This window comes from Lissotriton helveticus, chromosome 11 (assembly GCF_964261635.1).
Source record: "Lissotriton helveticus chromosome 11, aLisHel1.1, whole genome shotgun sequence".
Taxonomy (NCBI): Eukaryota; Metazoa; Chordata; class Amphibia; order Caudata; family Salamandridae; genus Lissotriton; species Lissotriton helveticus.
In genome coordinates this window covers 7,447,677-7,459,712 of record NC_136072.1, presented here as the reverse complement: position 1 = coordinate 7,459,712, position 12,036 = coordinate 7,447,677, and the positions used below count along the sequence as shown (strand labels likewise).

The following is a 12,036-nucleotide window of genomic DNA, read 5'->3' as shown; positions in this document are numbered from 1 at the left end:
GCTACATACAAATGACCTTTCCTAATTTGCACGTATTTCCAAATTATACAGCAGAATCTGAAGATCTGATCTATGGTGCTGGTCTTACTCCTAAAGCCTGCTTGGAATTTAGAGAGTATTGCTGAATCCTCCAGCCAATCATTAATCCGAAATAGTAAATGTTTGGCATAGAGTTTTTGCAGGGTGTCCATTAAACTAATTGGTCTGTAATTTGAAGGTACAGATCTATTCCCCTTTTTAAAAATTAAAACAACTTCTGCTGCACGCCAACTATCTGGAAATTGACAACTTTTAGACAAAACATTGAACAAGCGATTTATATAAGGAGCCCAAACTTCAATATCATGTTTATATAAATCTCCCGGTATTTTATCAGGGCCAGGAGCTTTACTGTTTTTTAGTTCATTAATTGCCCTTTTTGTTTCCTCCAGTGTAAAGTCAAGACATTCAATAGGTGGAGGGAGCCATGGTATCTCGTCGACACCACTATTATATTGTTTATAAAGTGATGTGAAGTGTGTCACCCAAGTCAATTCATCTAAAAACGTGTCCTTCACAGCTCTACCTGCATGCCCCTCATTTGCAACCAGCCTCCAAAAACCAACATTGTCATTTAATTTTGCAGCAACTAACATCTCGGCCCAGATCGATTCTTCCCATAGTTTTTTTGCAGTTTTTTGGGCACGCTTATACTCCTCCCTTGCTGATTTAACTTCTTCCTTTGGTATACTTTTAATGGCAAGCAAAAGCTGTCTCTTAGCCAACCTACATGAGTGATCATACCATAGTTTTCCATGGCATCCTACTCGTACATTTTGTTGCTTTTTCTTAGGCATTTTTGACAAACAAGTTTTTAGTTCATTGAAAAAAACATTGTGTAGTTCGAAAAAGTGATCAAATTGTTCAGGTAAAAAAGGTTGTCCAGCTATAGGTCCAAACATTGTCCCAAAGAGCGAATATACGATGCTAAGGCCTTGCCATCAGACAAGATATAAGGCCATTTTAGTGCACGTCTATTATTATTAATGTGTACCTGTTCACACGGATTACCAGTCATAATCTCGTTCGATGTAATAGTTGAGTTGGCAGGGATGTCACTAATCAGATGCGCATCGATATAAAGTTCTAGGGGATAGTGATCACTTTCCTCTCTACTTGCCACTTTCAGGTCAACCAAATAATGCCAAATACTTAGTGAAACAAGTATAAAGTCTAAGTTACTTTTTGATTTTGCAAAAGTTGTTTTTTTTGTCAGGTCGGATGGGAGGCGGCCATTGCATGCTCTGAGACCATGATCCGCAGTTAGCATCAATAGTTGGACGGCCAGAGTAGAGCATTTAACGCAATTTGAAGTGTCAAGCTGGGGAATTTTATACGCTTGATCTTCATCCTCAAAGACATCAATAATCCCAAGAACCGGTTCAAAATTGCAGTTTAAGTCGCCTCCCAAGATTACCGGAGCATCACCAACCACCTTTTTCAAAAAGTGGTCCAGTGTTTCCAGAGTAGGTGAGACCTTGGAGTGGCCAAGGGGTCTATTATAGACATTAACAATGTAGCATTCAGTCCCCTTTGAAGTTACAAGTTTTAAAACAAGAATATCAGGAGATCCTGTGTCGATTGTTTCAACCCTTACAGTCAGGGTAACTTTAAGCCATGTGATCAATCCCCCTGACGGCCTCCCCCTGTCGGACCTGACTGCCTCAATACCAAAGGTTTTATATCCAATCCTATACGGAATATCCATTGCCCATGTTTCTTGCAATAAACAAAAATCACTGGAGTCAACATAATCAGCCCATTCTGGGTCTTTCAGATTTTTGCCCACACCAGCAATGTTCCACGACAAAATAAGCAGCTGTGGGATTGGTCCATTACTAGAACAGGTGTAGTCATCAATGGGCGGCACGGGTACCGACTGTGAATTAACACTATCTAGCTGTATGTCAGCAGTTTGGTTCTCCGCTTCGGTGGACACAATCCTTACTACAATATTAGTTTCCTCATCAAGACAACCCTCATCCAGGGATGGTAAATTCGCTACTGAGAGACTTTCCTTTTTCTGATGGCCCCATATTCTGCTATTACTCTTGGCTCCCGCATCCTTGCTCTGTGATAACTTACTTTTATTAGTTCTGGGATAGATATTCCCATCACCAAGTATACAGTAAGTGTCATATAGCTTAGGGATACAGTTTGGCATAGACTCAAGTCAGTCAACAGCATCTAAACAACTGAACCTATTAAAGGTGGGAATACCATTCCACATATTTCGGTCAGCCTGTCTGGCCAGATTTGGTACATAACCTTGGTGCTGTTTAACAGTATTCCAGTTGAACCCATAGTTTAAAGGCCTAGGTGGTGGATAAAAAAACGATAAAGGCCTAGCTTCAATAGGTGATGTATCTCCATATGATTTCCATGTGCAAATCTGATCGGCACTATGGGGTTCCTCAAATGAAATGACTATACAGTCACCCGAAATTGATTTAGCTATAGGTCCTACCCATGGAACCCTGCGAACCATAAGGATTTTGCTTTTCATATGGTTTGGAATCAGTTTATTTGAATTTAACCAATAGACCACCTTGTTTTTTAGAGATTGAAAGTTCTCTTCATATTGGTTTCCCAATTCAGGTACCCCGGTGAGAACAATTACAAAAGGACTGGCATCAGGAGGCAGATCAATATACCCTCCTTTAAAGTTGTTGTAAGCATGACCTGATTGATGATTAGACGTGTTTGTTATGTTGGCAAAAGATCTATCAGCCAGAGATTTGTTAAGGCCAAAAGTAGTATGGGTATTAGCATGTATATTGGATGAGAATTTTTGCGGAACGGAAGTATTGGGGGACAGAGGAATGGGTAGCAGCAACATTAGCCAACTGTGACTTTTTACTTTGTACAGGACCCTTCAACGAGGGTTTACTAGTGATGTTTACAGATGGCGGGTTCAAAGGTGTAGAATTAGATTTTATTAAAGTACTCGTTGCCAAATTTGCACTTGTGTTTTTTACTGCTCCCTCTTTTTGCTGCTGTACACTAGATGGATTTAGATTCGGGTGTACCACAGGGGCCGAAGTTGAAGCCTGCATGGGAATTGCAGGTGTATCACTACAATTAAGACTTAGGCTAGATAGGGTTATAACACTTTTCTCCACCTCAAGTAGCTGGTTCTCAATGCCAGTTAACCTGACTTCTAACGGCCTGAGAAGTTTCTTAAGCGTCTCCCATACTAGTTTTAAAAACTCTTCCCTTTCCCCTTCTTGGTCAGCCATGGATATGGAAGTTTTCTCACCCTCATTAACAGAGTGGTCAACCCTTAAGTCCGAGTTTAGTGCCTCTATGTTGTCATTACTACTTTGTCTAGTTGGAAGCATGTGATCAGACCCAATCATAGGAATAGTTGCAATAGTTCTTTGTGGAGCCCCCCCTGTAACGCATTGGCTTGAAGCTACCTTTGCCTTTTTCCTGGCGTACACGGATAGATGTTTCCGTTTTCTCTTTTGTTTGGGTATTGCCTTGACGACTCCCTGGTTCTTATTTGAATCCGCTTCCCCCAACACCTTATCATCCTCAACATTTTTCGCACCCTCAACATTCTCTATCAGTGGATCCGAAGATGGAATACTTTCAGATGCAACACTGACAGATAGCTTCGAGGGGATTAAATCATGATCAGCAATGGGAGCTGTTTTCTCAGAGATAGAGTGAACCTCGGCCAAGGTGATGATTGGTGTGGGACCAGTAGTGCGCTCTGGAGTTTTTGAGAAGGCAATGTTACCTAGCGAAGATTTTTTCCTTAGTGCTAATTCAGTTGAGAGCCTTCTTACAGACTCTAGCTCCATGGACACTCTGTGCTGGAGTTTGGTGATTTCACTATCGATCGACAAGCTAGTCCGTGTAATGAAATTGTCCAGGGTCCCAGTAGCCTTTTTCACAGACTTAGTGGCCTTACTCCGAGTTGCCCGAACAGACGTAATTAAATAATAGGTAGGGGTCTATGGGACACAAGTGAATCTGGATACCGTGATAAATACAGCTTAGAGAGATGGCCCGGTCCGGTCTTACGCGGTCTGGAACGGCCCAGTCTTTGCCCAGCCTTCGCCCGGGCTGCGGGAATTAGAAGTTGTAATATAGGGGGCGTGATGGGCGGGGGGCGGGCCAGCAGGGAGAGTGGACCGGAAGCTAGCCGTCGGTCTTGCAGGGACTTCTGGGTATTGAAGTCCCCGCACGCTCGCAGCCCCGCTGTAGCCTCACACCCGGTGCCGCCTTACCGCCTCAGACAGTGCTCCTCGATGAAGTTGCCCCGTCACCCACAAAGCGAAGCGGCACCCGCGAAGCGGGTGCGGCGAGGGGTGGGCTGGTGCGCTGATGCGCTGGATGAAATGCTGCTATGCCACACTTAGAACCAAGATCCTCAGTTGAACAAACGAGTAAGTGACCCACACGTTGAGAGTCAGAAGGACTTTTAAAAGCCTCAGAAGGGCGGGGGGCGGGCCAGCAGGGAGAGCGGACCGGAAGCTAGCCGTCGGTCTTGCAGGGACTTCTGGGTATTGAAGTCCCCGCACGCTCGCAGCCCCGCTGTAGCCTCACACCCGGTGCCGCCTTACCGCCTCAGACAGTGCTCCTCGATGAAGTTGCCCCGTCACCCACAAAGCGAAGCGGCACCCGCGAAGTGGGTGCTGCGAGGGGTGGGCTGGTGCGCTGATGCGCTGGATGAAATGCTGCTATGCCACACTTAGAACCAAGATCCTCCGTTGAACAAACGAGTAAGTGATCTTGTATTTTTATGTCTTCGTTAGCGAGCTAACCTGTTTGTCTTTTTCCTTTTCTTAATTTGCGCGGAAGGTGTTGCAGGCAGAGAGTTCTGACTAGGAACCGGAAGCTTCCCACCCTATTCCCCTATAAACCCACAACCCGCAACGAAATTAAATTACACAAAAATTAAATTTCATAACATTCATTACTTAAAAAAATTAAACATGCATTACAAAATTAATAAATAATTTCAATACATATACTACAATACATAACACAAAAAATATCGATATTATGAAAATCAATATTTTGTATTCGATAATATGGAATTCGATATTTCATACCCTAAATTCGATATTCTGGGCTATCTATATTTTAGTAATTCAATATTCTGGGCTGTCAATATTTTTGATTCGATATTTTGCGCAGTCTATATTTTGGAATCGATATTTAGAGTGTTCACCGAAGTCACAGTGAAGATTAATACGTTCGGGCTTAGTCTCTTTTACAGAATTGGAAAGTCTCCAGTGGACAAAGCTGCAGACTGTATTCAACAAGGGCTCCACTAGGCCAGGTACCCTTTCTGTAAGGACAGGTTTTACTGCTGCAGGAAAGAATGTAAAAGACACTCAATTGATGGACGGATTGCAGAACAAATCAAAACATTCAACCCCAGTCAAGGGATCTGGGTTATATCCAACATTCTTTTGCCCACCATACCACCCCAGGGTTGAATGTAGCGGGAGCTGCCGGAAAATCAGACCGACCAACAATGTCTCTTGGGTCGATCATCAAGCACGTAGATCCTGGTTTCCTCTTGGTTCTCAGGGTTCTTTTTTGCAGAAAACGCCCAAGATTTAGGCTACTTGGGCTCCTTTAGCACCATGTCTATATGTCCAGGACTGGAGAGGAACCACTTGAAGGAATGGGATTCCCTCGGGCTGGGTCTAGCTGCGGGTTCAAGATGGTTGGAGCCATTCCTGTCCTTGAGCTCTGATCAGGAAGCCAGCCAACTAGCTCTTGGAATCACCCTGTAAGTCTTGGGTTCAAGCAGGAAAGCAGATCAGCAGGTCTCAGGTGGCAGAGCAGTCCTCTCAGGGTACGGGAAGGCTGCAGGCCACATGGTGGCCATCGTGGTGCAGCAGGGAAGACCTCTGAAGTACATGGCAGACAACAGATAGCAAGGCAGTTCTCTGAGAGCCTTTTCATGGGTCCATAACTGAACTGAAGAGTGGGTCGGAAGGTCCTTTTATTATACCTGGCACCAGCATTCAGTTGGAAGAAATGTCTGGGGATTTCTTCACACTGAAGTGTCTGGAAGGTCTCACCTTTCTATCCTGTTCCCAGGCTGTCTGGGGGCACCCTAAGATAGTGTGAAGTTCCTTGAGTGTGAGCGGAGGCAGAGTTTTTGAAGTGCAAGTATTTTTGTGCACAGTTTTCCCCACCCCCTATCCTGCCAACACCCAGACCCTCTATTGTTTTGCTGTCTGGGAGGAATACACAAAGGCCAATTACCAACTACACCTAGTCATATGACCCTGGTAACCAACAGCATACACCAGATGTTTAGGACAAGAAAAAGAACATTTTCCAAAAGTATCTTTTCAGAATTGTGACTTAAAATCTGATTTTACCAGTAAAGAGGATTTTAAATTACAATTCCTTGGAGACCAAACATGATGTTTCTGCCTGCTCCCAAACAAAAGTTACCTCTTATTAAATAAAATAAGGGATCCCTATGTTATCCTATGTGAGAGGTAAGCCTTACATTAGTGAAAAATAAATGTTAACTACAATGCGTCCTTCCCTATAGACTGATAAGGGCCTACCATAGAGTGGAGTCATACATAATAAAAAGGAAGCTTTAGCCCTGGCAAAGGATTTCTTTTGCCAAGTCGAATTAGCAGTGTAACTCTGCATGCAGGCTGCAGTGGGAGGCCTGGGATATGTTTTAAGGGACTCCTTAAATGGATTGCACAATAAGTGCTGCAGGCCCACTAGCAGCATTTGATTTATCAACCCTGGATATATAGTATACCACAGTGGCAGGGTCAATTAACTCTCAGGCAGGCAGTCTGAAATACTTCTAGTTTTCCTTGTACTTTTCTCGTGGGGCCTCTAGCACAAATAGAAAGTGAAATTAGAGTACTTTGAACCTGCTTTCGGCTCCAGTCAGAAATCCCAATTTCTTAAGATGCTGGATATTTCCTTTGGTTCATTCCTAAGATTTACTGACAGATGGGGAAACCACCTATCGTAAGAGTCCACATTCTTCAGTGGGCAGGAGTTGGGGGTGGGGGGTGCACATGGGGGTACCTATGGTACCCCCCTGCTTTTACATGTACAATGTGGCAGGCACCGCGTGGTGCCTGTCACATTGTGCATGTAAAAGCACAACATGTATATTTTACATTGCGGTGAGTGCTGCTTGCAGCACCGCCCACCGCAATGTAAAATATACAGGATGCACCCGGCACACTGGCGGGTGCATCATAATTGCTATGGTGGGACCGCCGCAACTATTGCGGGCGGTCCCTTTGGCAGCTGCGATGGCGGGCGGACTTTGTCCTCCCTCCATCGTGATCGGCCCCTAAGTAGCCATTAATAACTCTTAATCTAATTCTAACACATTAATGATTTGCAAAGCTAGTGTTGATTTGCTGTGCCTCCTTTTGTTGGGGAAACCTTGCCTGGAGGTCTTTCTATATTATTCAAATAAGTGAGCAGCCTTTGAAAACGATCCCTAGCTTTTTCTTGATTCGGGCCCCCTCTTTTTGAAAATGGAGACAATCTGACTGGCAACTGACTACCATTAAGGACACTGGGGCAGATCTAAAAGCAAGTGCTGCAGCACTTCCGAAGCACAGGAATGTGACATATTTACAATAATATGTTGCATTCCTGTGCTCTCCCCTACGCTGGCACACAAACTGCAGCCATGCGCTGACGCATGCACCCTTGCACCATGGTGCAAGGATGCCTCTGTCATGGGGAGATTGTTTTTGTGCAGGAAGGTGTACCTTTCCTGAACAAAAACAATCACAGGCATTTTCCTCTTTCAGTGTGTGCTGTAGAATGCAGCATGCATTGAAAAGAGAAAAAAACGTGGAGAAATAAAAACATTTCTCCTCATTGCGCCTCGCTACGCCTCCCCTGGGGAGGCGTAGCATTGACACACATTTCCAGATGTACGATTTCTCATACATCTGAAAATGTGCCTTGTTCCATGGGTGTTATGTTGGAACACCCACAGCATCAACCATAGAACGCCCCTACCACGCAAAGTGCTGCTTGTGAAGGGGCCATATTTACAAGGAGGGAAAAAGTCACGCAGGGTGGCTTTTCCTCTCCTTGTAAATATGGTGAAGTGAAATGCGCCTCCAGTACATCACAAAAATTGACATGCTGGTGGCGCAGGGGGCTTGAGTGGGATCCATTTTACTATATGCATGCCAGATATTCAGTTCAATTCCTGGTCATTTTGACAACATTTGGGGTCCGATTCCGATTCGGTAAAATCCCTTTACCAATAGCCGTACGGAGCATATTTCCCGTACGAATCGTACCCGTAAACGTCCCCGTGCGCACGATGAAGTATGATTCAGATCGAGGGCAGATCTCCGTACGAATCGTACTAACAACCGTGCGACTAAAAAATAGGTGCAAATTGTATCCGGAACATGCAGTACACGACGTCCGTATGTAATTAGGCAGCAGTTTCTGGCACAGCAAGTACTATTCATCTCTGCAGCACTCCGTACGACTCTTTTTCTACAGGAGCTCAAAACGGCCGGAAACGTGTTTTGTGGTGTTGTGCGAGTCGTTTTCACCCTCCTTGTGCTGTTTTATGGGGTTCGCATGGTTCAGTACGGCTCGTTTAGTTGTATTTGCCTCTGTTTTCTGGTACTAGTCATTTTCACCCTCCATGTACTGTTTTACGGGGTTCGCGTGCGCGTCGTTCAGTGTGGGTTTGTCTCGTATTTGATTGTGTGGCTCGCTCATACGCGACTTTTTCCGTATGAATCGCATTCTGATTCCCCGGTCTGGATCGTATTTGTTGGGTCGTACGGCATGTTTACGATTCGTACGGATTTTTGCCTTGCTATTCGTACGGTTCTTAACGATTCGATCGTATATTTTTCATACGAATCATACTACGGGATTCGAACGGTAATTGGACGAGTCATACGTAAATGGCTACGGATTTGATTTGGTCGTACGAATTAGTTTACCGAATCGGAATCGGCCCCTTGATGTTTCCTTTCCCATATTCTCAGGTACCTGGCAGTGGAAGTCCAGTGATTAAATCATTGCCTTCTTGCCCGTAAGTGAAGCATTTTGTTTTCTCACAGGAAAGGTATTCCACAAGAGATAATTACTGCCACTAGGGAAGGAAGAGCTTGACCAGAAGCCAATTAAAAAAATCTGTGGAAACCACAGGCGTAGATTTTTGAAGTACATTACACTGAATAGATTTTTAATAAATATTACAACAGTCTGCTGCTTATTACTGTCGTTTTTTTCCTAACCCGATTTATGCAAACTATGACCTTTATTGACAAGTGGGCTTTTATTATGCAAAAGAACTACCACAGTTTATTAAAGAGAAGTAAAAGATGTGTATTCTATTACTGTAGATACTTGCCAATCTAAATATTTGACATGACCTATATTGCACACTCTGCACCCAGATGTAATAGACTTTGTATAGATGACTTAGCTAATGTTATATGTAGGCCTCTAATCATGTTAGAAATTAACTTCCTTTGATGCATGGCTGCTGCAACTTAGTTCACAGCAGTTCAGGGTTGCATTGGAGGCCTGATGTAATGATTTTAAAATACACATGTGGGCGGTGTCCATCTACACTGCTGCCCACATTTGATATTCACCTTTTATGCCATGGGTGCATTTCTGCATGGTATTACTATGGTCTTAATCAAACTTTAAATATGCCACTTGGAGATAGACAATCTTTGACTGTGTTATCTGTGTACCAAATTGTATGAATGTTGGGTTTATCACTGTGTGTCGCATGTAAATAACCACAATGTTTTTTTATCAGTGTGCAGTGCCACATCACAATCAAGCGTGCTGTATCGTAATGCTAATACTTCAATATGCAATTTTTGTCTTTTTTCTTGAAAAAACTATTTTTCTCATACCTACACAGAAAGTCAGAGGCAACAATCTTTCACATGCTAAAGCTTGTTTAAATAGAGACAATATTAAGAAGCAATTGCTGTGACATTGGATTTATTTGGATCGAATTGTAATTCATTCATACATGTTTCTTTTCTTTCAGTGAGTCTGAATGGTGCCTATCCAAAGATATCTCCATACAGACCTACAAACCGACTGATGTCACCCCCTTTTGTCCTGTCGATATGTCTGCACACGCTCTTTACCTTCATCATACAGGTCCTTGGCTATGTATCAGTTCTACAGCAACCGTGGTATAATGCAACAAATATCCATAGGTAAACACCAACTCTGGTGTGACTTGTTGCTTTTCATTTTAGGAATTGCAGGGGTCTGTTGCGTTTTTAATGTAATGGCTTTTTTTATATATTGTTTGCTGCTGCAGTTTCTCAATTTCATAGCACTGTAAATGAAGACTGTAAAACTGAATGGTATTCAATTTGTCAATATCCTAAAGATGTAATAGTGACAATGCTTGTTTGGGGTGCGAGCCGAGTGATACGCTAGGGTATGCATCACATTCCAAATAATTATGGACACTGTCTCCAGTCCTCAATTGTTTCACAAATCATTGCTTCAGGTAAGTGGGTCTAATTTTCAATTGAAGCAAAACAAGCCTACAAGGCCCAGAAAGTGTAGGAATAACACCAACCAATTTCTTCTTCAAGTGGGGTTATTGTGATAAGATGTCCTCAGCAAATCCAGCTGCACACACTGCAGCTCTCAATCCAGTGCTGGTCATTTTTAGTAGCCCGACATCCTTGGCTCTACTCATCCATTTCATGCTCCAGATTACATCGTCATCATCATCAAAGCCTTAGACTTTCACACAAAGGTCCAGTACTGGAAAACATTTCCGTAATGACCTGGAAGAGGGTGAACACCTCTAGTTAAATGAAGATCTCAAGAGAAGGCACTTAACTCACCTATCTGACCAGCTGAGTGTGGTGTGCATGAATGATAATCCATATTCCAGAACAAATTTCTCATCCAATTTCTTTAGTTGCCCAATGGGTTCTTGTTCAAAGTATGGGCCCCATTCTCTGAACAACTGTCTCACCTGAGGGTCATGTTGAAAATGATGAGAGTTCAAGGAGTAGTGAACCTGGTGGAGGATCACTGACAGAATATTGACCTACAAAATATTGACCTACAGAAATATCGATGCAGAAATATCGAAGGCAAGAATATCGATGTCCTATCTACAACATGGTAAGTACAAACATATTGAAACAAAAATATCAATGTTAAATATATCGTAATTAAAAATATCATTTTTTTCAGTTAAAAAAACATGTGTAAAGTAAATAATACTTATAAATAAAATAAACATAGTAAATAGTTAATAGTCATTACGTTTTAATAATTTTATTAATAACACAAATCATTAAAAAATATTATAAATTACAAATACATCTACAAACATAAAACAATAACATAACATGAATAAAAAGTAAATAATTACATTTAATACATTAAAAAAATTATTATACTTTCAATATTTTTAACAATATTTATATACTACATTATCTAAAATAATACAAAAAATATTAAATAGCTAAATAAATAAAACTACTATTCAAAGTCCCCAAAAAAACTACAGTAATGAAAACTTTGGATAGCATAGGACTTAAAATTACTATTTCCACTCCAGAAAATGCAACAGTAGAAAAAGCGTTGGATAGAGTAGGGGTAAATATGACAATTTTAACTCCAGCGAGTGCAACAGTAGGGAAAGCGTTGGATAGCGTAAGGGTAAAAATTACGATTCCCACTCCAGAGAGTGCAACAGTAGAGAAAGCGTTGGATAGCGTAGGGGTAAAAATTACTATTCCAACTCCAGAGAGTGCAACAGTAGGGAAAGGGTTGGATAGCGTAGGGGTAAAAATTACTATTCCCACTCCAGAGAGTGCAACAGTAGGGAAAGTGTTGGGTAGCGTAGGGGAAAAAATACTATTCCCACTCCAGTGAGTGCAACACTAGCAAAAGCGTTGGATAGCATTGATGTAAAAATTACTATCCCCACTCCAGATAGTGCAACAGTAGGGAAAGCGTTGGTTAGTGGAGGGGAAA

At 42.4% G+C, this 12,036-nt stretch overlaps 1 protein-coding gene across 2 annotated transcripts in view; it reads left to right on the top strand.

The window, feature by feature from the left end:
* LOC144792208 (putative cation-transporting ATPase 13A4) overlaps nucleotides 1-12,036 on the top strand; it is a 408,029-nt gene that overhangs the window by 377,469 nt on the left and 18,524 nt on the right. For both annotated transcript variants that reach the window (XM_078667109.1, XM_078667108.1), the window contains one exon: nucleotides 10,067-10,241. In XM_078667109.1, the coding sequence (XP_078523235.1) occupies nucleotides 10,067-10,241 (175 nt within the window). The remainder of the gene's footprint in view (nucleotides 1-10,066; nucleotides 10,242-12,036) is intronic.